The 27,866-nt window shown below is 51.2% G+C and overlaps 1 protein-coding gene across 1 annotated transcript in view; it reads left to right on the top strand.

The window, feature by feature from the left end:
• LOC144736793 (uncharacterized) overlaps positions 1-27,866 on the top strand; it is an 870,278-nt gene that overhangs the window by 28,489 nt on the left and 813,923 nt on the right. Inside the window, exons 3-4 of the mRNA XM_078619432.1 lie at positions 4,243-4,309; positions 8,945-9,057. Coding sequence (XP_078475558.1) covers positions 4,243-4,309; positions 8,945-9,057 — 180 coding nt within the window. The remainder of the gene's footprint in view (positions 1-4,242; positions 4,310-8,944; positions 9,058-27,866) is intronic.

Here is a 27,866-nt window from a genome sequence, read left to right as displayed (position 1 = left end):
ATTTCCACGCACGGAAGTAGGAAACGGCCCGAGAATATCAAGGGCAACAATTTCGTTAATACACAACACCTGGATGGATTTCAGCGGAGGGCAACAGGATCTCGTTGGCGGCTTCCGCCGGGCGCATGGTATGCAGCCCTTAAGCAGATCCTTGACGTCGGAGGCCTTGGCCGGCTAATAAAAATCCAATTTAAGAGCGGCCAGCATCTTTTGCACTCCGAGATGCAACAATCATTTATGCACAGCCCATACAACCTCGCCCCGCATGGCGGTAGGGAGCAGCCCGCCCCGCAGGACAAACAAGGCCACACCTTGCGGAGCCGTGCCACCGGCGGTCTCCCTGACATGCCGGTGCAACTTAAGGAGAGTTGCATCCTCCGGTTGTTGGTGTTCACACACCTCGTAGTCCAACCCAATAACCGCATCCCGCGCAGCAGGGACGTCGCCTATCCTGCCAATCATGTCCGCGGTGGACGTAACGAGAGGTGAGGGGGAAGTCGACTCAGCCGGTCGACAACAATCGGAACCCGAAAAACAAGTACACTCCCCGCGTGTGGGAAATCGTGATAGGGCGTCGGTATTTGTATGGCAACAACCCTTACAATATGTAACTGGGAACGAAAAATCCTGCAGGGTTTCAAGCCAGTGTGACAATTGACCTTAGGGCTGATCCACACGCAGCGTGTACTGGAGCACCGCGTGATCGGAGCGCACCTCAAAATGTCTCCCGTACAAGTACGGCTGATATTGTTGCACAAAAAACACAATGGCCAATAGTTCCCGGCACGTTATGCAGTACTGCTGCTCGGCAGGAGACAGCACCTTGCTACCATACGTGACCACGTGCTCCACGCCATTGACAACCAGGGATAACACCGTACCAATGCCGGTATTACTGGTGTCCGTGTCTAACATGAATGGAAACGAAAAGTCGGGATAATGCAGGGGAGGGGCGTTAGCCAGCCAATCACGAATGGAGCAGAACGCAGTTTCCTTCTCCCCCTAATGCAATTTTTGGCCCTTAGCTGTCAATGCATGGAGAGGTTTTGCAATAGATGCGAAACCCGCGACAAATCGGCGATAGTAAGAGGCAAAGCTGATAAAGCTGCGCAACATCTTCTCGAGGACCAAGGCATCAAGGCCGTCGTGGTGAATTTTTGGGAATGCGGTCTTCGGTAGGCGAGAGCCGACTCACCATCCCCTTTACATCTTATGGCGAACTTCTGGCGGGTGTTCAGCGGAGGCTCGAAAACAGCGGCCATCTAGTCAAACGCCTGCGTGAGGGTGGACCTCTCGGACGCCGGGATGGCAAAGAATGCCGCCAAGGCATCGTCGTCGAGGGCGGCGGGCAGCGCTTTCAGCGCGTCTGCCTCTGTCCATCCTGCCAAGTCGGCATTGGTGAGAAATCGCCGCTTAAACGCCACCCAATCACCGCTGGCGGCAACAAATTCTTTAATGAAGGTCAGTCGACGGCAGAACGACTGGACATCAATCGACGAGGTTGTCCCCGCTTCAAGCTTGGTGGGCGCAGCGCTCCACACTGGCGGCAAAATGGCGGCCGTGAGCGCGGGCAGCGTCGTTGGCTTTCCCGCCTTCAGTGAAATGGCGGTCGAGTCGCCCCGTTCAGAAAAACTCCGCCACTCCCTCCTTTGTCGTCGAGGACAGGGAACGCATCTCGGCAAGGATCTAGGATGCTGCTTGAAGGAGGTCAATAAGACAACTGTGCGCGTCCCTGACGAGCACCTCCAATGAAGACGAGGTGCCGCGCGCCCGACTGCGCTCTGCTCCGCTGGAAGTGCCTCCGCGCCTTTTTCGACGGCCATAGGCGGAATGAGCTCCTTGTCATCTTCGTCGTTTGACGCCGCACACGAACTCTGCGATGTGTAGACGTGACTTGTCTAATGCTATGCTACAACTTAACAAGTTGGCCACTTCCCACACCAGTTGTGGTGAGTCCAACTGAGTCGCAGACGTTGTCTTGGGAGCAACACTATTCATTACATCAACACAACATCACGTAACCTTCACTTGGGTGTTGAATGCCCATTTAACCACGCTAAGGAGAGGTGATGTGTGGGAGTGGTAAGGGAGCTTGAAGATGATCCAGGCAGTGGCATTTGGGAATGTTGGAGTGGTTTTAATGCATAGGAGGGAAGACTGAGCATTAGGGAGTTGCAATAATCTAGTCGAGTGAAGATGAGGGAGTAAATTAGAAGTTGTGTTGTGTGGCCATAGCGAGCGGACTTTGTGAATGTTGTAGATGTGAAAGTGGCAGGAACGGGTAGTGGCAGATATGTGGTCAGATAGAGAGGAAGAGGAGTCAAAGATGACGCCAAGAATACGGGCAGATGATACATGGGTAAGATAGAAATATGGAACGAGATTGTAGGGCAGGGAGAAGGGGAACAGGAAACAGGGAATAAAATAATTTGGGTTTTGGAAGAATTGATACAGATAAAGACATCCAATATTGGATGGCAAAGAGGCAGCTAGAAATGTGAGCAGCAAGGTCAACAGTGAAAGAGGGGATGGAGAGAAAAATGTGAGTGTCATCAGCAAAGAATTGATGGAGAAGGTTGAATGATGAGAGGAGGGATTCGAGAGGAGATTCGTAGAGAGAAAAAAGAAGGGGACCGAGGAAAGAACCTTGGGAACAACGACAGTGACAGTGGATGGGGGGGAAGTGACGAGGTTCGATGAGACTGCTTAGGTACGTGAGGAGAAACCAGGAAAGAAGGATACCCGAGATACCGAGAGGAAAGGGTAGAATAGAGAGTAGGATGGTCAACTGTTTCGAAGGTTGCAGTAATGTCGAGTAGAATGAGAATAGAAGAAAAACCGGCATGAGCTGAGTTTGACAAATGGTTCTGAATTGCGAGTACCGCCGTAGCAATACAATGGATGGGATGGAACTTGGATTGGAATTGTGGGTAGACAGTGAGGTGAATAAAGTACATTGGAGAGGGTAGTGGATGCTGAGTCGGGAAAGACCCAAGAATATAAGATATAACAATTAGGAGAGAAGCAATGCTAGAGTTTAAATAACTTGTTGAGAGGGAGCAGAGATTACGTCGGAGGGTTGGATGGGCAGGAACAGGGATAGGTGATGGAAAGGAGGCAGTGATTGGAGGGGGAATGAGGGACTGTGCTTTATAGGGGATGCTTGACAACCGGTGGAGAAAATGAGGTCAAGAATATTACCAAAGGAATGAGTAGGGGAAGATAGATGAAGGTAGAGATTGAATGAATTGATCAGGGGAAGGAGGATATAAGCAATAGAGGGAGTGCTGAGATTTAGATTAAAATCATCCAGAAGGGTGGGGATGGGGGGGCATTCATGATAATCAAAGAAGGAAGAAGGTGGGCCAGGAGAACATTAGATAATGAACAGAGATATGGATTGGGGGGAAGATAATGAAGATAATTTGGATTCGAAAGAGGGAAAGGGAGGTGAAAGGGAGAGGTTGAGGAGCCAAGAAGGGCAAATGAGAAGACCAATACCCCCACCTTTTATAATTAGCCAAAGTGTGTGTGGACAAAGGTGGAGGAGGAGGTGGTCAGGGTGGCAGGAGTCAAAGTGTTGAGTGGAGATATCCAGGTTTCAGTGAGAGCAAGAGCGTGTCAGTGACCACTTATTTAAACCATATTTAACGTAAGTACTAAAATCTAGTTTATTGTAAGTCAATGTGAATATCTAGTCTTAAATTATAGATCCATTTATTTGTCAATAATTATCTTTACTTACAATGTTACGTTAATCAACGTGCATATATTTACTGTGACCTTTCAGACAATTCTCACTACAATACATTAATCAGTGAAAAATGCAACAATTTATCAATAATTACTTCCGTAGATTACAGTTAGTCTGAGTCTGAGGTCAATAAAAAAAGTTACAGTTTTTTTTAGGAAGCATGTTACCATGTCCGCCATAGGAATATAAAATTTCCACTGCGAGCTCAGGGGACCAATTGAGGAAACCACTATCCCATGCTCCTTGAAGCATTTGTCATGAGACTTCAGTTAGACCCCTGCAATCCAGTTTCAGTCAATGGACTCGAGTGTGACCCCGGTAATCCAGCTTCATTCAATTGACTTGAGTGTGACTCCAGCAATCCGGTTTGAGTCAGTGGCCTGGAGTGCAACCCCGGTAAGCCAGTTTGACTCAATGGACTCGAGTTGTGACCCCATAAATTCAGCTTCAGTTGACTCGAGTGCTTTGCGCTGCTGCTGCCCTGACAGATAAGAGATTCAAGAACAAGATGGAGCAAGTGCGGATCCTACTGGACGACCTGAAGAATCTCCCTAGGTGAGAGGAATGTTTCTTCACCCGTAATGCGATTCCTGGCTGTTTTACATGGAAACAAAATCAAACAAAGTGACGTCATGGTGAGGAGAGTGCTATGGAGAGGGCTGCATTTTCCATTGAAACAACAAATTAGTTCACTATGAGACCTCCTTTACCAGTGGCAAATATAGTAGTAGGTTTTTACCCTTTAAACTGGTACAAAACTGACACCTTTATACAAGGCATCATGTTTGCAATAACCGCAACACAAGCAGTCAAAATGCAAACAAAAAGAAACCACTCTGATAATGGTAATGATATGCACTGTCCTTGAAGTTGATTGGTCCACACCCGAGACAGCTTTCGTTAGAGCCTAGTCTCCATTGGTGTTGGACCAGATGACGCCAAAAGACGTACAACTCAAAAACAGCGCACTATCAGAGTAGAGAGCTTGGGGTAAGCATTTACACTGAGACCTCCTTTACCAGTGGCAAAATATAGTAGTAGGTTTTTACCCTTCAAACTGGTACAAAACTGACACCTTTATACAAGGCATCATGTTTGCAATAACCGCAACAGAAGCAGTCAAAATGCAAACAAAAAGAAACCACTCTTTTGATGCTGCTAATCCTGCATAATGCATGGGCATAATATGACTTTGCAAACCCCCCGCCCACCTCCTAAGCATTTCACAAGTAGCACTAATCGCATTCCTGCATTTCCCATAAATATGCAAAATTCCTCTTGATATGCAGATTATTTTGTCAATGCGCATTTCCCCCCCACTTTCAACCCAGCTTAAATAGATGCTCCAAGCCTGGTGGTGTTTCTTTTAGACCAGTGGTTCTTAACCTGGGTTCGATCGAACCCCAGGGGTTCGGTGAGGGTTAAGACACACACCTGACTCATATGATTGTGCACCAGTAAAACATGTAACATATGTTTTGAATTTGAAAAAATCATATTTTATTTTTACAATTAAGAAGGGTTCGGTATAAAGGTGGCAGTTTTGTACCAGTTTAAAGGGTAAAAACTTACGACTACAAAAAATTAGTTCACAAGCACAGATCGGCAATTTGGTGTGCTCTCAGTGATAACCAGAAGTCACTGTGACCTATAAGAGCTGTCCAAAATGTAGTCGGAGGGAATAACTGCCCCTCCCCTTTGCCCCCAAATGGGTAGAGACAGAGACATGTGGAGAGATGCAGAGACACGGGCAGTGAAGGCGACTGTGAGGCTTGAGTACCGAGTTACGATGTACAAGTATTAATTGTGTTATTTCTGAGAGGTTACATTTATCAATTATATACATTTGAAAAAATTACAGATCATATTTTTTTTGTAATTCTCACCATAATGTCTGCTAGAGCTATATTTTTTGAATCGGCATGTTTAGAAAAATGTTCCATTATTTATAGTAGATAGAAATGTTGTATGTATTTCAACAGAAAGAGCTCAATAAACAATTAAGCTGTATTTCAATGGTGTCCTGCAAAAGTACAGATATTATACAGCACGGATCTTGGTTACTGTCAAATACGGGGAAATCAAATTAACTGAGAATGTGTAGTGAGGCAGAGTAACTAATTATATTGTACTGGTGTCAGATTGGACACTAAAGGAGATGACAGTTTTCAAACTTAACTGTTTTAATCATATCTTCTTCTTTCGTATGGATTCATAGTAGCAGATTAAATATGTAATTCTAGATTTGTTATCCACTCAATTGTCTGTTCAGGCGCAGAGTGGATTTCGTCTGTTCCTCCTTTAAAGGAGTGAAGACAGCAGCTGTTAACAATGTGATCGATCGTTTTGGATTGGTGGCCGCACTCGCGACCGCCAAATCTTTGATGCGCCATTTGTGCATCGGTTGGCTGCATCAGTCATGCCTGGTCCTGATTTGGTTGATGGTCGACCATTGGCGGCATGGAAGGTTGAAACCGGGAAGTTTGACGGTAGAGTCCTGTATGACATTTATTTTTGACGTCGGCCAGAGTCCATCTCTCGCCTTCATTTATATTTGTGGCATGGAGTGAGGCTGCTGTGATCCAGAAGGGGTGACGTGATTTCAGGTGAACAGGCGGCACTGGGTTTATGTCCAGATGTATCGCAAGGTGCGGGTTGACGAGAATTATTTGGTACTCCCTGACGGCCACTGTTTCACGACGGATATGCGGCGGAGCAATCTGGGTGAGCACTGGGAGCCACTGGGTCGGCATCGACTTCAGCATACCTGAAATGGCATGCATTGCGATGTTCAGTTGTGTGTCGATAACTTGAGTGCGAGCACTGTCTCCCCACACAGGTGAGCAATACTCTCCCGTCGAATAAACGAGGGCGAGTGTGGCAGTCCGTAGTGTTTGCGCATCACAGCCCCAACTGGTTCCTGCCAATCTTGATTTGAAGCTTTCGTGACTGCAGGAATCCATACTCTTTGGTTCTTTTGGTAAAGTCACGTCGGTAGAAAAAATGATAGATCACGACGTTTCGATCGCAACACAAGCGACCGTCTTCAGGTGTATGGTTCTTGCCAGTTTATGGATAATGTTCATGCAGGTTTTCTTCTTGTTGCTTAACCACTCAATGTGTTGCTTGAGAGTGAGACTTTGATTGAGCACCACTCAAAGGTATTTTGGGATTGGGCTATTGGTGACGGTTTTACCACAAAACGCGATCTTCAGCGTACTTTTTGCCTCTGCGGTGTTGAGATGGAATGCTGAGGACACTGTCTTGGTTGGATTTGGCTTAAGTCGCCAGGAGTAGTAATAATCTTACAATTGCTTTAGGTCGGTGTTCAAGATGTTTTGAGCTGCGCTGAGTGCCGTCGCTTGGTTGGCCAGTGCTAGATTGTCTGCCTAAATCAAGGGGTGGGGAACCTTTTTTCTGCCAAGGGCCATTTGGATATTTATAACATCATTTGCGGGCCATACAACATTATCAACTTAAAAATTAGCCTGTTATATTTGGTCAAACATTTAAATAACTCCCCTAATGTGATGGCTGGAACTGCTTCTCTTTGGTGAGGCGTGATGTTAGCTGGTATTGATGATGTTGCTACTCGCAACTGCTTTTCCAGGTTTGCTCCTAGATTTATTTAATTTCGAGCCTGCGGTTGCCTTGGCAGGGCCAGATTAAATAATTTTGCGGGCCTTATACGGCCCACGGGCCGGACGTTCCTCACCCTTTTCCTAAATGAACTTGTGACTTAATGTGGTCGCTGGTGTAACGATTAAACAGGGCTGGTGCTAATACCAACCTCTGCGGTAGGTCATTTTGTAGAGTTCGTGGATGGTTGATCTGGTTTCCGAGATGGATACAAAATTTCAATCGCTGAGCATACTGGCGATGAGGCGAACCGTTTTTTTGCTCCTTGTCATATGCAGAGGACAGGGCTATTAACGCAGCTGCTGTTTTCTGTTCATGCTGAGAGCCGGCTTCGATGTGTGATGTCAAGGCGAGCACCTGGTCACAACAGCGTTGTTGTACATGAAAACCTGTCTTCTCAGGTGGTATGGTGGCTAACCAAGAGAGGAGAGAGTCGAGCTATCAGTACTCACTCCAGTTGCTTGTAGGCTGTACGAAGACGAGAGATTGGCCTGTAGCTGTGCAGGTTATCAGCAGATTGTTTCTGGCTTTAGGAGAGCAATGACTTTTGCTTTTCTCCAAAGTCTTGGTAGCTTGCTGATTTTTGAAGAAAGTTTTGCCAGCCAGGTTCTTTTGCTGCTAAGGTGTAAATTACATCTATTCTTGCGGCTTTACCTGCCAATCTTGATTTGAAGCTTTCGTAACTGCAGGAATCCATACTCTTTGGTTCTTTCGGTAAAGTCACGTAGGTATAAATAAAATAAATCACGACGTTTCGGGCGTAACACAGGCGTCCGTCATCAGGTGGGAAAGCATGGTCTGCTGCTGAGACAGACTGTTTAAAAGAGGGAGGGGGGGGGGGGCAGAGAGAGAGGTGGGTCTGCTGGGGCAGCTGCTGCTCTCTCTGTGTGTCTGTGTTGTCTCTCTCTGCTTGTGTGTCTGTCTGTGTCTCTCCGTGTCTGTGTTTTGCGTCTCTCAAATTTTGTTCTACCTGATGACGGTTGCTTGTGTTGCAATCGAAACGTCGTACTCTATTATTTAATTCATTTTCTTTCTACGCGACTTTATTGAAAGAACCAAAGAGTAATATACGTATCGTTTTTAGAAGAAAAATTACTTTAAATTACCGCTGCACTTAGTTTTTGAAGATTATAAAAAAAAATTGACTCAGAAATGTATTTAGGCTTCTAATCTGTTAAAAAACAGTCTATATAAAGTATTTGTCAATACATCAAATCTCCAAAATGGATAAGTACCAAAATATATAAGTGGACACAATCAAGACTATGGCTATTCACAGCGGCTCTGATGGACAGGCGCTGTATGGATTATTACATTGCAGAGTCATGACAGGTGGTGTTAGATTGGGGAATCCTTCATCCAGTAGTCGATTGAACATGGCTGATGATGATGCATCGGTATAGGGTGCTTAAATCTGGCTGGTCATGAAAACCATATCTAAACACACTTAAAAAAAAATCATATGGTGTAGTAATGGAATTTATGTCATTTCATATGTATGATAGCAGAGGGTTGTCTTCAAAAACTCTCATCCTCAATCATGTTTTGTAGGTTTGACAATTCCACCATACCAACCCTGTTGAGGATGGACAACATCCGTGATCCATACAACGTCATGGAGAGATCTGTCCTTGCAAAAACTTTCCACAAGGAAGGGGGGATAGGTGAGTGCTGCCCCTTACTTAAAGCCATACATTCTGTCACAATAAGTATTTATGTGTAAATTATTATGTTTGTGTGTGCATCCTTGTGAAGTATTGGAAAATGACGGCAGGAAACTCCTTGACGGGAACACACTTCTTTTATTAAATCTTGACTTGTAACAATACAACGCGTGGCCTCTCTTCTTCACACCGCACTTCTCTTGACTCAGGATTCTGTGCTGCCGGCTCTCTGTGCCTCGTGTAGACTCCGCGCCTCGGCTACACTCCTCTCTCGCCTCGTGTAGACTCTGCGCCTCTGCTACACTCTCCTCTCTCTCGCTGGCTACACCGTATGCATACTCGGCTCGTGCAGACCGTTCTCTCTCGCTGGCTACACCGTATGCATACTCGGCTCGTGCAGACCGTTCTCTCTCGCTGGCTACACCGTATGCATACTCGGCTCGTGCAGACCGTTCTCTCTCGCTGGCTACACCGTATGCATACTCGGCTCGTGCAGACCGTTCTATCTCGCTGGCTACACACTATACATTACTCAGCTCGTGTAGACCTTTCTATCTCGCTGGCTACACACTATACATTACTCAGCTCGTGTAGACCTTTTTATCTCGCTGGCTACACACTATACATTACTCAGCTCGTGTAGACCTTTCTATCTCGCTGGCTACACACTATACCTTACTCTCTTCTTCTCTCCATTTCTCTCCTCTCCGGGCTCTATCTCTACACCTTCGTCTTCATTCTTAGATGGTTCCACTTCTGCCCCTTGCTCCTCTGTGCATCACCTTATATACCCCTTCTTCCCGGGAGACGGAGCGGATGCGGACCTCAACGTCGGCACCGCTCCTCCGTTACCCAATCCCCACGCGCTATCCCCCCGATCCGGTTCCGCTCAGCGCGTGTTTCCACTCTCCGACCAATCACACCGCGCTGCTACCCGATCACTCCCTCTGGGCGCGTCACCGGCACACAGCCAATCAGCAGCACTACCCCCACCCGCGCACTGACGCCTGCTCCTCCCCGTCAGCGCGCGTCACCACACACACACCCGTACATACGCGCTGGCACACGACATATACACCCAGCGCGTATCACCACTACATCACCCCCTCCCACATAGCTCGCAGCCGGCCCGGCTGCTAACAACAACCAACCACGACGATAAAACGACAACCAACAAAAAAAAAACCCCATAACCCCCCGAGTGTGCCCCGTAACATAACACAACAACAACAACAACAAGAATAACTATGTACAGATTGACAATGAACGCGAAAAGTCAACAATAACACGATACGAGCAAATACGAAACGAACGCGCCCCACGTCCCTGCGACTACACGCAGTGACGAGGCGCTCCAGCTGCCCCGACTCCTCACGAGGCAGGTCATGCAAAGTAGCACGACCTGGCGCGAGTCCGTCTGGCTGGTCCATCGTATGGGGCGGGACACTGACGACCGTCCGGCGGTTCCGGCCGCTCCAGACGGCGCGGAACGGGCCTGAAAGGGCCGGCCCCGCCGCGGAGATCCGGCCGCCGGTGATCGGCAGCTGTCAGTTCCGAGACACCTGGGAGCAGATCAGGCGACAATACGTGTGGATCAGGCAGAGACATTTCCCCCTCTGGGTCGCCGGTCACGTCACACGCCCGGCCATCACGACACAAGGGGAGGCCATATGGAGGCGAGAACGGTTTCAGTCGGGAGGGGTGAACGTACCACCGGCGCTTTCCCCACCTTATCTGAACGCACTGGGGCCGTGCAACGCGCACGACCTCCACGGGTCCCCTCCACGGTCTCAACAATTTAGGCGACGTAGCCAAGGGTGCCTGAGGGCAATGCAGCCAGGCCCTGTCACCTGGTTTCCATTCGTGCATGGACACCTTCCGTGCCCGCAACCGTTCATTAGCAATTTGGCGAGCCCGCGAATTAAGCCGTGCGGCCTCCCTCGCCTCTGTCAGCTTATGAATATTAAACTTAATATGTTCTGCCAAATTAGAATTAGTTCGTGGAGCGGACAGGCCAAGTTGCGTTTCTATTGGCGGGTCAGCTTCCCGACCGTACATCAAATAGAATGGGGAAAACCCCGTAGCTGCATGGGGGGCCATTCTATACGCGGCAAGGACTCCCGGGACCTGCAGGTCCCAATCTACATGTGCCTCGCACACCTGCTGGCACAGCATGGAAGTCAAGGTTTTGTGGAGTCTCTCCACCATCCCGTCAGTCTGCGGGTGGTACGGGGAGGTACGCACCTTCTTGGTACCCAACAGATCGCACACCTCTTGCAACAATTTACTCGAAAAATTTTTACCTTGGTCGGTCAGCAGGCGTTCGGGAGCCCCTTTGTCCAGGACATAGCCCTGGACGAAGGCATCCGTCACAGCCGCTGCCGACTGGTTAGCGAGAGGCCACGCCATAGGCCATCGGGTAAAGTATTCGACCCCCACTAACAAATATTTATTCCCTCTCGGCGTGACTGGGAAGGGCCCCAAAATATCGAGTGCCACGAGCTCGTTGGTACGCGAGACCTGAATAGATTGCAGCGGTGGATTAGCTGCCACGGCCGGTGGTTTACGCCTGGCGCACTCAACGCACCCCTTCAGAATATGCACCACATCACTTCCCATTCCCGGCCAGTAATAGTCACGCTGAAGCAGGGCAAGCGTCTTGTTAACTCCCAAGTGCAAGAGGCGTTCGTGTGCCGCCAAGACAACCCTCCCCCTCACAGCGGAAGGCACCACGAGTGCGTTCCGCCGGGACAAACTGTCCCATTTCAATAACACGCCCCGCTCAAGTACATAGGAGCCGGTACGCTCCTGGTCCCCCTCGGGACCCCCAACCTTGCGGCGCAATGCTAGCAGCGAGCTGTCCGCCATCTGGAGGCGGCCCCATTCGCTGAGCGACAGCGAGAGCAGCGAGTCCCGACCCTGAGAGGCAGTGGAATCATCCCCACTCGGTGCGCCCGCTGTCGCAGCCAGTGCCCCTATCTCCCCCGCAAGCGTCGGTTTACAGCGCGCCGATCCCGACAAACACGCGCATTCATCACAAGGCAACAACCGCGACAAGCAATCGGCATTCGTGTGTCGCAACCCCTTACGGTACGTAGTCGTAAACTGATAGTCCTGGAGGACTTCCAACCAACGCGACAACTGGCCCGAGGGCTGGGCGACCCTCAATGAATACTGTAGCGCCGCGTGGTCCGTTCGGACTGTAAAGTGACGACCATACAGATATGGCCTAAACTGCTGCACAAAAAAAACAATGGCAAGCAGCTCGCGACGGGTGACACAGTAGCGCTGCTCCGCCGGAGACAACACCCTACTACCGTAGGCGACAACTCTTTCGACACCCCCAACGACTTGGGATAGCACCCCCCCAATGCCCGTGTTGCTAGCATCCGTGTCCAGCAAAAAGGGACTGGCAAAATCGGGATAACACAAGGGTGGGGCACCCACCAAGGCGTCCCGGAGGGAGCGAAACGCGGCCTCCTCCTCCGGTCCCCATTTGAACTTCACTCCTTTCGCCGTTAGAGCGTGCAAGGGTTTTGCAATAGTGGCGAAGTGCTCAACGAACCGCCGATAATAAGAAGCAAACCCGATGAAACTACGCACGTCGGAAACGGACGTAGGTGTCGGCCATGAACCGACACAATCCGTCTTCGCGGGATCGGTGGAGATCCCCGAAGAATCCACAATGTGACCCAAGTATCTAACGGACCTCCGAAGGAGGTGACATTTGGCCGGTTTAAATTTCAACTTAGCCGATCGCATTCGCAAGAACACCCCTCTCAATCGCCGGAGGTGTTCCTCAAACGTTTTACTGAAAACAATGACATCGTCCATATAAATCAAGCATGTATCCCACTGCAAGCCCGACAAAACCAGCTCCATAAGTCGCTGAAACGTCGCTGGAGAGGAGTGAAGTCCCATGGGTAACCGGTTAAACTGGAACAGCCCCCCTGGAGTCCGAAATGCTGTCTTAGGTTTCGACTCTTCGTCGAGCGGCAACTGCCAAAACCCCGATAACAAATCAAGAGTCGAAAAATATCGCGCACCAGACAATGCATCGAGGGACTCATCCATCCTGGGGAGCGGATACGCGTCAGCCACAGAGATCTTATTCAGGCGACGGAAATCAATGCAGAATCGCAGGGACCCGTCCTGCTTCTTAACCAGCACAATAGGCGCTCCCCACGGGCTAGAGGAGGGTGAAATAATATCGGCTTCTAGCATATCGTTAACAGCCGACTGAACATGTTCCTTCTCCACGGGACTCAGTCGGAAGGGATTTAGCCTGACCGGCGCCGCATCGCCCGTTTCAATGTGATGGTGCAACAAATCCGTGCACCCAATGTCATACTTATGTTTACTGAATACATCAGAGAATTCAATGAGCAACTCGCGCAGCGCACCCAACTGCGCCGCCGACAAATCGTCCGAGGCGGCACATAACGAATGGACCCACTCAAGGTCTTCCCTTGGCTCAACGTTCCGCGCGGGGCTCGAGCCCACCTGCGCAACCAACCCATCATCCCCAGGAACCTGCGCCGCGTGAGCCAGCACGGTGCCCTGCGGGATGACAGCTGGTCGCGACCCCGCGTTCAAAACCATCACAAACGGATCCCTGTCAGCCCGCACCAAAGTGTGAGCCACCGATAAATCAAGACCCCCGACAGCCTTGTTAGAAGGACCCAAAAGCATACTCTGTCCCGAAGCCTCCCTCACCCATGGTTTTCGCAACCGGAGGGGAATCAACATCTGTGAACCCGGGGGCACTTGCACTGTCTGCGTCGCCACCGCTTGTATCGTAGCGCACGCCGTCCGAATGTCAGTAGGGCCCGTCAAAAATGAAATCCGGCGACCCGATGGCAGTTCAATGCATCGTTGATCGATAAGAATTTTAATGGGCATTTTAGCCAAAAAGTCAGTGCCCAACAGACACGGAACTGCCAAGGAAGACGAAACGAAAACGGGTCCCGATAATTTGATATCTCCAATGCAAATGGACGCCCTAACCTGACCGATAATGCCCAACGATCCCCCATTAGCGGCGTAAAATGGCACATCCACTGGAAGCAGCGGACGACATTGGACTGGAAGAATATTATAAATGAGGTCCGATATAATAGTTGCCGATGCCCCCGTGTCCACTAACACCCTAATCTCAACCCCATCAATAGATCCCGTAACAACGGACGAACCCGCTGAAGCAGCCACAATTCTATGCCCCAATTCCGCCCATTCAATGTCTCCCTGGTCCCGGCCGAACCCCCCTCGCCGAACCGAATCCCCGAACCTTAACCGGCCCTCCTCCGCCGCAACGCGGCGTCCCATGTGTGCCGAATAAACAGGCCGAGCGTGTGAGGTGCCGCGACTTGCCGGGGATTGTAGAGATGACTTGGGCTCTCGGTCGTCGTCCAGCCGAGCTCCCATGGCGCGCTGCCGCGGAGCGCGGCACCCGGATGCCACGTGGCCCCGGAGGCCGCAGTTATAGCACGTGACGAGGGTCGGAGTAGATCTTGGTTGCTCCGACTTTCGGCCCGATCGCAGAGGCGACCGGGCCCCCGGTCTCCAGTCCCCTGGTCGTCCCGTGGCGAACGCCTCCTCTCGTGGGCTGACGACTTGGGGTTCGGCGACCACCAACCCCGGGGCTGCGACGACAGCAGCGTTGCAACCAACGCCTTGCTTCCGTTGTAGGGCCTCGTGCGCTTGAATACTCGTGGCGACTCTCAAAGAAGAAATATCAATGTCGTCAGCTGTGTTGATAGGGACCCCCAGGTCCTGCGCCAACTTGAGCAGCTGCTCCAAAACCATCGCGTCTTGGCCCTCCTCGTCCATCCGAGGGAACGCAGCATCAGCAAGAGCCAGCAACGCCGTGCGATAGGCCAGCGCGGTCTCCGTGGCCGCTTTCCGTCTTGCGTAGAACTGATGGCGGCATGTAGAGGGAGGCCCGTAGACCCTGGCCAACAAACCCAGCGCATCCTTCAGCGTGGAGCGGTCCGACTTCCGTGCAGCCCTGAAGGCCGCGAGCGCATCGTCGTCCAGCATGGCGGGCAATGCCCGCAGCGCCGTAGCATCGGACCACGCTGACATCTCTTGATGCGCCAAAAACCTTCGCTGAAATTGGCCCCAGTCTCCGCCTTCCGCCTTGAAGGCTGACAACGTGGGCAGGCGCTGCTGAAAAATGAAGTCATCCGCCTCGTGGTTCCTCTCCGCCTGTCCGTCGGTGTCTAAGATGGCGGCTCCAGCAGCAGACGTAAGATGGCGGACCCCCTCGCGCGCTGATGAAGTCGATGCGCGCGCTTGGGAACCCACCACCACGTGGCGCTCGCCGTTCCCGCCAAAAGCAGGCCCAGGCGCAATGGCGGGAATCCCCCATTCGTTTTGGCGGGAATCTGCGGGGCGACCTTGTAAAATGTCCCCCACCGTCCCCGCTCCTCCCGACGAGCTGATCTCCGCCAAGATGGACGCGGCGGCGAGCAGCAGCTCCGCCAGTCGGGAGTGCGCCTCACGAAGCCCGGCGTCTGTCCCCGGTCGCTCGGCCGGCGCCGTCGACGGACCCTGCAGCGTGGGCAAGTCCTCTTCCTCACCCCCCGCCACCAGCGGCTCCGAGTCGTCCAGGTCTTCCTCGCGGTCAATCCCGTGGGTCCTACGGGTCTTCCTCGTCTCCATACTTGGAAGCCCGTTTCACTTCTGACGCCAGATGAAGTATTGGAAAATGACGGCAGGAAACTCCTTGACGGGAACACACTTCTTTTATTAAATCTTGACTTGTAACAATACAACGCGTGGCCTCTCTTCTTCACACCGCACTTCTCTTGACTCAGGATTCTGTGCTGCCGGCTCTCTGTGCCTCGTGTAGACTCCGCGCCTCGGCTACACTCCTCTCTCGCCTCGTGTAGACTCTGCGCCTCTGCTACACTCTCCTCTCTCTCGCTGGCTACACCGTATGCATACTCGGCTCGTGCAGACCGTTCTCTCTCGCTGGCTACACCGTATGCATACTCGGCTCGTGCAGACCGTTCTCTCTCGCTGGCTACACCGTATGCATACTCGGCTCGTGCAGACCGTTCTCTCTCGCTGGCTACACCGTATGCATACTCGGCTCGTGCAGACCGTTCTATCTCGCTGGCTACACACTATACATTACTCAGCTCGTGTAGACCTTTCTATCTCGCTGGCTACACACTATACATTACTCAGCTCGTGTAGACCTTTCTATCTCGCTGGCTACACACTATACATTACTCAGCTCGTGTAGACCTTTCTATCTCGCTGGCTACACACTATACCTTACTCTCTTCTTCTCTCCATTTCTCTCCTCTCCGGGCTCTATCTCTACACCTTCGTCTTCATTCTTAGATGGTTCCACTTCTGCCCCTTGCTCCTCTGTGCATCACCTTATATACCCCTTCTTCCCGGGAGACGGAGCGGATGCGGACCTCAACGTCGGCACCGCTCCTCCGTTACCCAATCCCCACGCGCTATCCCCCCGATCCGGTTCCGCTCAGCGCGTGTTTCCACTCTCCGACCAATCACACCGCGCTGCTACCCGATCACTCCCTCTGGGCGCGTCACCGGCACACAGCCAATCAGCAGCACTACCCCCACCCGCGCACTGACGCCTGCTCCTCCCCGTCAGCGCGCGTCACCACACACACACCCGTACATACGCGCTGGCACACGACATATACACCCAGCGCGTATCACCACTACACTTGTATACTTATGTGAACCCTTGTTTTTCTGTTTGAATCCTCGGCTGTGATTCATTAACATGGCAGCTTTTGTATAAATCTCATATTTACACTGTGCACGCATTAATTTGGCATTATAGTTCATGGTAATGTAATAATGGACTCTTTCACAGTGTCGATCTCCGTTGTCCTTTATTTGGGTTCGTCTAAATCTCGCTCCCACGGCATCCTCGCTCAGGCCCGCGTCTCCTCCGTCGATCACTCCACAGCCACACTGCTGCTCCGCTCTGCAGCCACACTGCTGCCCCGCTCTGCAGCCACACTGCTGCTCCGCTCTGCAGCCACCCTGCTGCTCCGCTCTGCAGCCACACTGCTACTCCACTCCTCCTCGCCCACGGCCAGCCTTCCACAGCCCGCTAGCCCCTCCACGCCCGGACCTCGATGGCCGACAGTGCCGAGGTCTCCCAACACGTGGCGATCGCGCCACTCTCCCAGTACTGCCCAGCATGGCCTCCTCCCGTTTTACTCCGTCTTAACTCCCCGATCCCTTCCGGTTCCTCTCCCTAAATCCTCTCCCCCACGTGACCCTAACTCCTCCCTCTGCTCACGTGACCCAGACTCCGCCCCCCTCAATCCTTGCTCGCATTACACGACCCCCCCCTGATGAAAAACCCAGCCGTCCCCGGCTGCAACAGAACAAAATAATGCGAGCAACTTTCAATCATTGGGCATCACCGGACAACGGAGATTATAACAAGACGATAACAAAGAACAACAAGAACAACAATCAACGAAAGGAAAGGGATTTGGAACGCGTGCGGGTCGCCGACCCGTCCCGAACGGGCGGCGGCCCCCCTACAGACCGAGAACGCGACGGGGTTTTAGGAGCGACGGGATTAGAACCGCCCGCCGCTGTTGGAGGCCCGTCAATGCTAAGGTCCCGTTCCCCAGAGAGACCCGAGTCCGGGGTCTCCCGCAACCGTGTCTGTGGTGGGGTTGGAGGGGCAGCAGGGTCAAGTGTCCCCGTCACCGTGGTAGGCCCACCCAGAGCAGGCTTCAATGTATCCGCCTGTGTCACGGCCGGTTCGTCTGTCCTGGATGGTCCTTTCGCGTCATGTCCGTGGCCGAGGCCTCCTGCTGGGGCGGCCCCGGAGTGCGAGCCCAACAATCCCTGGCGAAGTGGCCCTTACGGCCGCAGCGGAAACACTCCACGTCGTTTCGGCGCGCGACACCCCCTCTGTCCCGACGCTCCCGCGTCGGCGGCCCGGACCGCAGCCCCGCTCCCCCTCGAGCAGGCCACTGGGCGGAGGCGGCCGTCAACTCCTGCGGACCCCTGTCGTCAGGAACGTAGACCGCCTTCTTGGGATCCCACCCTGTAGCACCGCCTTCGACGATGGGGCCTCCCTGTCCAAACTGACACCTGTTTCCACCGTCGAAGGTTAAATTGGGCATCTAAGCACTTAGCTGCAGCACGGGACGTCAACTTATCATGGCCGCACACCGGCATGGGGATCCCCAAGTCTCTAGATAATTCCAGTATCTTGCCCAATATGAGGGGTTCCAACAAATCAGGTTCCGTCTCAGGATATGCGGCCATAGCCAGTTCCAGAACGGCGCCTTGGAATGCCACCGGCGATTCTTCAGGCGCCCGTTGCCGCTGTACGAATCTGCGATGAGCATCGTCCGGAGGCTCGTACTCGTCCGCCATTTCCTCAAAGACCCCCTGTAGCGTCCTCTTCTTTTCGGCCTTGATGGAGCGGAAGAACCTGACGGACACGTCGTCGAGAAGTGTTGGCAGGACTTCTAGGGCCTCCGCGTCCGTCCATTTGGCGGATCGTACCCCCACTTGAAACCGGCAGGCGAATGCACTCCAATCCCCGCCGATGGAGAATTCTTTAACAGTTGTTAGATGACGGTTGCGGGTCCTTGCTCCGCTGTCCTCCGTTGGTGGCGACCCGTGCGGCAGCGACAAGATGGCGTCACTCCGCAACGTGTTCAAAATGGTGGCTCCCCGCGGTGGAGGGCGTAAGATGGCGGCTTCCCGCCGTTCTTCCTCGGCCACGCCCAAGATGGCGGCTTCGTGCCGCGTGGTGGAGAGGGCTGACGGCGTAGGCAAGGCCCCGGCCCGCTGTTCCCCGCCGGGCCTCCCCGAAGTCGTCGCCGGCGTCACGAGGTCGCACAGCTGCGTCAACACCGCCTTCAGTGCCTCAAGCTGGGCCGACACTTGTCGCCATCCTTCGTCGGCGTCCACCTGCGCGGATGGACCCACTGAAGCGGCAATGTCCTGCACTCCCGGACCGTCGCTCGTCCCTGCGTCGCTCCCTCCATTGTCGGTAGCGCCACCGCTGGAGGAAGGTCGTCGTCCGAAGATGATGCAGAAGATGGTGCAGGGACGTTCTTTCTTCTGAGCTGTTTTGACATGCCATTTCACTTCTGACACCAGTGTAATAAAGGACTCTTTCACAGTGTCGATCTCCGTTGTCCTTTATTTGGGTTCGTGTAAATCTCGCTCCCACGGCGTCCTCGCTCAGGCCCGCGTCTCCTCCGTCAATCACTCCACAGCCACACTGCTAGCCCCGTGCAACCTTGCACGCCCTGTGCGCCCCGCGCACTCCGCTCTCTCCGCACCCCGCTGGCTGGCGCCGTCTGGCGAGCCCTATCAGCCTCGCGGCTGAGGGCACGGCGGCCACCCAACGTGGTCTCCCTCTTCACTCCCTCGACTCCCCAGATGTCTTCCGGTCTCCTTCCTATAACCTCTCTCCCACGTGACCCTGACTCCTCCCTCTCCCACGTGACCCTGACTCCTCCCTCTCGGATCGTCACATCTGGCCTGCCCATTTACGCTCGCATTACAGTAATATACGTAAATAACTGGCAGTGCAAATCTGTATGAGCCATGCCTCTTTTAGGTCATCTGTCAATTGTGCAGCTCCATGATTGGTCACTTTTGTCTTTAAGCGCTTACTCGCAGCCATGAGCACTTCTCTTCCTTTAAAGGGCAATGTTTGTGAACTTCAGTTATGCTTCTTAAATTAGTAAACATGCATCAAATACTTGGATAGGCTAAAGCATTACTGCACATGAATTAATGCATTAATCCATTAATATATACAAAATGTTCCTGAATGATTTTGTGGCACATTATAAACATGCAAGGTTTTCAGGTACGTTATGTAAAGTGCATCAGTTTTTAGTTTTCAAAAGAGCATAGAAAGAACTCCTACATACATGAAAATATTTCACTCAGTTAACATGCATTTTAACTTTTCTGCACTGGACCACCTCAGCTACAAAACCATAAATAAAATAGCAGACTATCAACAAATATAGTAAGCTCTCTAAATCCCTCCACCCATAACCGCGAACGCCAGAAAAAATCATCACATACAGCCCACTGCTAAACATGTGGAATCTTCCGCTGCCGATACAAGCACAGGAAGAAGTTACACTACGAGGTAGGTTCATGCCATGCTTCTTGTAATTGTGGTGCAGGCTTAATGAAAAACATGTTGGCATAAACTACCACAAAGCCTCAGATAAAAACAAATATGGATCATAGCAGGAAGTTGCCCCTCCCCCCCACGATGTAAGTTAAAGACACAAATAGCACGTGGTTTTGGACCGTAGATTTATTTGCCTGTAATATGAGAATGTAAATTATAATGAATAAAAAATATATAAAAATTGCTAATGACTGCTAGTAAGTGCGTGCAAATATACACGCAAGTGATAAGGGACCTGCAGACTTGACAGATAGGAGGAATGGCTCTCACGAACATTGGCATTCCCCGCTATTGAAGCATCTAATCATGAAATAACACTTTTTAGGACTAAGCCATTTTGTGTGCAGTACACATGTAGACTTTCTTAATCAAACTGACGTTATTGTCCAGGAATAGGGGGCAATACCTCGACATAGAAGCACGGAGCACAAGATTATTGAGGTTGTGATGCACTCAGCAGATATGTTTATCCCATGCATGTATATGTTAGGGTTGCTGCAATCACTTATTTTATGATACAATATTGCATATAACGATATGATAATTACTGTGATATCTTAAAAATCTACTTTGTAATTATATTTAACGTTTTGATCGTGTTCTTTATGCACTACAACTACATGTCATTAAGTTTATTAAATAGCAGTTCACTCACAGAAGCCGGCTAAAGGTCTTCTAATCATTGGCGCTTCTGAGTCATTCTCTACAAATATGACAATATAGCAAACTGAACAATCTGATTATTGTGCCGGTTCCATTGTACCTTTTTTCTAGTATCGTCATATTGCAGCAACCATACTTCATTTTAATTGTGTATACATGAAATTATATGCATGTGTAATAACGACTTGACACGCTTCTCTTGAGATGACACTTTATTGAAGACACGTTCACTTGACATCAGGCGGAGACCTCACTGCAACAGCCCTGAGTCTCCCACGCATTTCCCTTATATACCAACCGAGGCCACTCCTCCCTTCTCGTTCATTCTTGCTGACTCTGGATGCTCGTTCCACCGGCAGACTCTACCGACCTCTTCCGTCACCTGACCACGCTCCCTTCTCCATCATTCCCGTAGCCACCAGTCCCGTCGCACTCACAACTGATACACCTGTCATTACCTCCCATGGACACTGGTGCATTCACACTGTAGGCTGATTTCCCTGTCATTACCTCCCGTGGCTACTAGTGCATTTGCACTGTAGGCTGACTCCCCTGTCATTACCTCCCGGGGCCACTAGTCCACTCACAGCGCACGTAAGCTCTATTGTCATTACATCACCCCCCCTCCCTTAAAAATATGGCCATCCCGGCTAATACCAAGACAAAAAAATATTCAACAATTACAGCAGAATGAAAAACCCCATCCGCATAGAAATAACTCGTCGCTTCACCATAGAAACCAACAACAATACAATATGACGAGTAAGTGGTGCAAGCCACCTCACGCGAACAACAACAACTGCAGTGGGATACGTACAAAAAATGTTTGGCCTTGGGAATCGAAAGTCCACTTTGTGGTTTGGAGAGATGCTGTCGCAGCCGTAAAATTCTCGACTGGGTTTTTGACGCCGGTCCACCACACGTGGTGGATTCTTGTGGGCCTCTGAGACTCAGAAGATCGCATTCTGTTGGCAGCACAATGCATTTCCCGGGTTGCACAATTACTTTGGACGACTGCCCTGGCACGTCTGACACACCAGACCACGGCCGCACAGGATATAGAGATGAGATGTCTGGGCGGGGATGGAAGTATGGTTTGAGGCGTGATGGGTGGACAAACCAATGACGATGCCCCGCCTGTACTCACACGCACTGTGGCTGATTGACTTCCACAATCTCAACTGGTCCCCATCACGAGTGGTGAAACTTAGGTGATGTCTGTAGCGGTACCTGAGGACAATGCAGCCACGCTCTGTCACCGACATTCCAAGGAAGCACGTGCTCACGCCGCCCTGTGCTCTTCTCATTAGCGGCTTGTGCCCTGGCAGTATTTTTCCTCGCCACGGCATGTGCCTACGACACCCAGTCGAGCGTAACCTGCAGTAGCACGGATACGTACCGTATTTATTTGGGACATGCAAGTCCTAGTCTGTTTGTACCTCATTCACTGCTTGACAGAGCATAGCTGTTATCATCCTATTCAAGTGTTCTACCATTCCATCCATTTGAGGATAGTATGGGGATATTATAATCGTTTTAGTACCCAATGCATCGCACACAGCTTAGATGAAAATTTTGGACCCTGGTCAGGGAGAAGCTGCTCTGGGGAACCCTTGTCCAACACGTAGCCATGTAGGAATGTGTCAGCAATGGATGCAGCTGTCTGGTCTGGTAATGGCCAAGCCATTGGCCACCTGGTAAAATATTCTACCCTTTTGTGAACAGGGAAAGGGACCCAGGATATCTAGCATGACCAATACATTGATACGGGACATCGTGATGGACTGCAAAGGGGGCTGAGATTTTTGCAATGGGGGCCTCTGGCGTGGACACTCCATGCAACCCATGACCAAATGAAGGATATCGTTCGACATTCTAGGCCAATAAAAATCTCACTGCAAGGTCAAACGTGTCTTACAGCGTCCAAGGTGCAGTAGCTTAATGTGATGCACTACACGCGTCAGCATGCCCCGTCGGGAAGTGGAGACCACCAGGCACCGATGATGGGTGACCCCGTCCCACCGCATAAAAAGTCCATCGTGGATAACGAACCGCGAGATTCCTGCCAAGGCAGGGGTATTCCGCTTTGTTTACGTGCAATACTGCAAAGCCAACAACGAACCATCCTCCATCTGCAGCTGTCCCCATTTTGCATGCATCAGCCCCAGTGTGCTGTCTCTATGCCCATGCACCGCGGTAGGCTCTGCTTCCCTCAGAGAAGCCACGACTGCCGGTGACACAGATGCAGATGGTTTACAGCGTGCCCCGCCCGACGCACATGCCCACAGTTCCCCGTGAGGCAGCCGAGATAACACATCCTCGTTATTGTGTCTTGTAGTATTTCCAACTAGCGTGAGAGCTGACTGGCAGGTTGGTCTAGCCGCAGAGAGTACTGCAGGGCCACATGGTCAGTGCGGACCACGAAGTCCCTGCCATTGAGGAAGGGCCTGTATTGCTGTATAAAACAGAACATTGGCAGCAGCTCTCTCTGGGTAACACAATACTGCTGCTCAGCCAGTGACAGAACACGACTACCATAGGCGATTACCCTCTCGACTCCATTCTTTACTTGAGACAGGACAGCCCCTATACCCAGATCATTTACGTCCATGTCTAGGATGAAGGGCAGAGAGAAATGGAGCGGCAGTCACGTGGTGTGACAAACATAACCTCTTCCTCTTCTCCCCATTTGAACTTCTGGGTTTTGGCAGTCAATACATTCAAGGACTTTGCAACGGTCGCGAGTCGTTGAACGAAGTGTCGATAATAGGACTCGATCCCGAGAAAACTGTACACCTCACCCACAGACTGTGGGGTCGGCCAATCCCGCACACACGCCATTTTGTCGGGGTCTGTCGCTATTCCAGACGCGCTCACAATGTGTCCCAAGTACCGTACAGAGGATTGCAATAAATTACATTTAGTGGGCTTCAATTTCAAATTAGCAGAGCGTGCCCTCAATAACACCGTACGCGATCATTGCAAATGCTCCTCGAATGTGTGACCAAACAAGATCACACAATCCAAATAAATGAGGCACGATTTCCATTGCAGTCCTACCAGAACCAACTCCATGAGCCTCTTGAACGTGGCAGGCACTGAATGCAACCGCATAGAGAAACAATTAAACTGATACAGTCTGAGGCATACGGAACTCAGTTTTTGGTTTATATGACTCATCCAGGGGTAGTTGCCAAAACCCGGACAGCAAATCTAGCATAGAAAAAAAACTAGCACCGAACAATGCATCCAACGAATCGTCCATTCGCAGAAGCGGATATGCATCAGACACCGATACCTTGTTCAGAATACGGAAGTCAACACAGAACCTTAGACTACCGTCTGACTTTTTCACCAGCACCACAGGGGCACTCCAAGGACTGGTCGATGGCGAAACTATATCCGCTGACAAAATCTCGTCGGCGCCCTACAGGCATGGGACAGCCATATTTTTAAAATAAAAACGGGCCCTGACATCGCAATCCCTCCAATCCTTACACACTCTTCAACCTGGCCCACGATCCCCATGCTTACTCCATTAGCCACCATACATGTGCTCACAACCGATGTCACGCAGCGGTATTTTGATGGCAGCATGCCATATATCAATTCCGACATAATGGTGGGCGATGCGACAGTGTCAATTAAGACATGCACCTCTATCCCATCAATGGAGTCGGCCTCTGCCGATGTACCTGCGACAGCCACCTACCTCCTCCATTGAATGCCCGACTTGGGCCATCCGCCTAGAGTCGAAACCCACCGTTCACCCACGACCGACGCAACCGACATGACTGATGTGACCGAAGTATGCAAGATGATAATGGAGCCCGGAGGACATGACTGCCTAGATGTGGAGTGGCCGTTGGCGAGAAGATAGATGCTGGCGACGTCATAGTCTGGGCGTCGCTCCGACATCCCTGCACGACGTGCCCCAGTTGACCGCACTTGCAGCAGGCAATGGCGGGCCCTCGTTGCAGAACCGTCACCTCCCCCCTTGGTCACCATCCTTGAGGCCGTCACGAAGTCTCTCCCCGGCATTGGGCCACCCGTGTACCGCCGCCGTCACCTCCTCCCTCAGCTCTGGATCCTCAACCATTGACGTCGCTGCACTTCCCGCTGACCGGGCTGTCGAGGCCCCACCCAACATCGGATCACCCGACCATGCCACCATACGAGGCCGCCGGTTCATCCCCTCATTGCCTGCAGGCATCGGGCCGCCCACAGGGAGGTCTGCACCTCCTCCTCCACAATTGGCAACACGACCACCATCTATTGCACCAACACTAGCATTTTCTCCATCACCAGAGAATCCAGCGCCGTCTCGTTCAGCTGCGGGTACACTACCTGGCCCAGCACCATCAACGCACTGTGATAAGCGAGAGGCGTCTCAGCCTCCTCTCGCTTTCACTGCAGGAACTTCCTCCGCGTACTTGACGGGGGATCGAACACGGCTGCCATTTCACCATTCGCCTCTTGTAGCATAGCCCTTCGCTCCTCCGGCACAGCTCGGAACACCTCGAGGGCATCGTCGTCAAGGGTGGTAGGCAAGGCTCTCAGCGCTTCCTCTTCTGACCATCCCATGGTTTGATACGCGCCCCAGTCGCCTCCTGCTGCTACGAATTATTTCCCGCGCCGTCGGAGCTGTAATTGCTTCAGCCGCCATTTAGTTATCTTGCAAAATGGCGGCCGTCGATTGAGCGGTTTCTACCACAGGAACTCCCACTATGCTCTCCGCTGCTCCTCCTCTCGCCACAGCTGCGGCAAGTTGCACAGTGAGCTGTAAGACCACTGCTAACAGCCGGTCCAGCCATCCCGTTACCTCTTCCCATTCTTTATTTATTTGTTGCTGTCGGGTGGTCTCCTCTCTCCTCGTTACCACTGCTGCTCCCTCTTCGCTTGTGGAGCTGCTCACCTGGTCCCCGCCACCCGGGGCTGCTGCAGGGGGGTCTCTTCCCCATCTGAAGTCGTTGGTGAGTTATTCTTGCGGCCATGCCATGGCATGATAACACCCCACTTCTAACACCAGTTGTAATGACGACTTGACACGCTTCTTATGAGATGGCACTTTATTGAAGACATGTTCACTTGACATCATGCGGAGAACCCACTGCAACAGCCCCGAGTCTCCCGCGCATCTCCCTTATATACCAACCAAGGCCACTCCCATCTTCTGGATAATTCTTGCTGACTCTGGATGCTCGCTCCACTGGCAGACTCTGCCGTCCTCTTCTGCCACCTGACCACGCTCCCTTCTCGATCATTCCCGTAGCCACCGGTCCCTTCGCACTCGCAACTTATACCCCTGTCATTACCTCCTGTGGCTACTAGTGCATTCGCACTGTAGACTGACTCTCCTGTCATTACCTCCCATGGCCACTAGTGCACTCAAAGCGCATGTAGGCTCTGCTGTCATTACACATGTGTAATGCGGGCGTAAGCGACCTTCCGGATGTGACGTCACGGGGGGGTGGAGTCATGTGACGTGGGAGGAAGGTTCGGGTCCTTACGCGGGTAAACCGGAAGGAGAAGGCAGTCGGGTTGTGAATGGAAAAGGGTGAGGCCACGCGGCCGAACGAGAGGAGGGGGGCCCCGTCGGCCATCGGGAGCCAACCCCGGGGACAGTAGGGAGCTACTGGGTGGTGTGAAGCTGCAGAGAGTACAGCCAGTAAGGCTGTGTGTTAGAGGCAGCGGAGTGGCTGCCAGGAGTTGCAGGAGCGACGAAGAGGGAGACAGCACGAGGCTGTCAGAGCTGCGGAGTGACCGAGAGAAAGAGGAGCTGCAGCGAGTACAGCCAGGGGGGGCTGTGTGAGAGTAACAGCAGCGGGGCTGCTGTGGTGCTACGGGAGCGACAAAGGCCAGCAGCGGGGCTGCTGGTGGTGACTGGAGCGACATCGGAGTCAGCACTGTGGGGACTGAACAAATAGGAGACAGCCGTGTGGGAAATATAGTACGAACCAAATAAAGGACACTGAGCCAGACATCGTGGTCAAGTCTTTTATTACACATGTATTCTATGTGTGGGAGGAAATGTTGGAAATGTACATTAACTTATATGCATTTAAGAATATGCTATGTTGGTATTTGTATGTAGTGTGTATTAATTCATCATTAACATTCAACTGCTGAACCTATTGCTGAACTAAAAAATAGAATATAATTCACCATTCATTCAACCTTTATTTATTTAAGAAACACTAAATTATTAAATTGTTGGTTTAGTCATTCGTGCATTCATTCAATTACGAATTACAGCCCATAGCTTCATGCGTAAACCTTTTTTTTCTGTGTACATCCATGCGTTCTTGGTGGAACCCTTGTCTTCTTGACTGCTTTCCTTCATACATCCTTGTGAAACATGCAGACAAGCGTTCACACAGGAAGACTTGTGTGGAATTTTATCTTCCTGGGTGGAATCTTATTTCTGTGTGAATTACCATGTTCTTCTGTGAACCCTGTCTTCCTTTGTAAAGCCTTGCCTTCTCATGCATCTTCTCAGATGCATTCCATTTCCTGGCTGCCAAGCCATCATTATTCTTGACCAAGGACCATTGTCCTTCAAACGACAATGTTCTTCCTAACCTGAATTTATTTTTTTAGCAATTTCCAGGATGTCATTAACCTGTGAATCTTGACTTAAAGCTTTCGTGACTGCCGGAATTCATACTCTTTGTGTGTCTTTCGGTAAAGTCACGTAGATATTATTTTATCATTATTTTTCTATCTACGTGACTTTACCAAAAAACTCAAAGAGTATAACCTGTGAATTTTATTTTATTCATGTGTTCCTGTTTTTTTTTTATCTCAATGCAATTATAATTATCAGTGTACATCTCTTGATGCTTCTTTGCACACTTTTACTATAAGGCAGGTTTATGCTGCTATTGCATCTGCTTATTTCACAATCTAAAATGTCATGACAAACAGCTAAATAATAAAACGTTTAGTGATATGG

The sequence above is a fragment of the Lampetra planeri genome, chromosome 3, assembly GCF_965212315.1.
Source record: "Lampetra planeri chromosome 3, kcLamPlan1.2.h2, whole genome shotgun sequence".
Lineage (NCBI taxonomy): Eukaryota > Metazoa > Chordata > Hyperoartia > Petromyzontiformes > Petromyzontidae > Lampetra > Lampetra planeri.
This window is presented reverse-complemented; position numbering and strand designations above follow the sequence as displayed.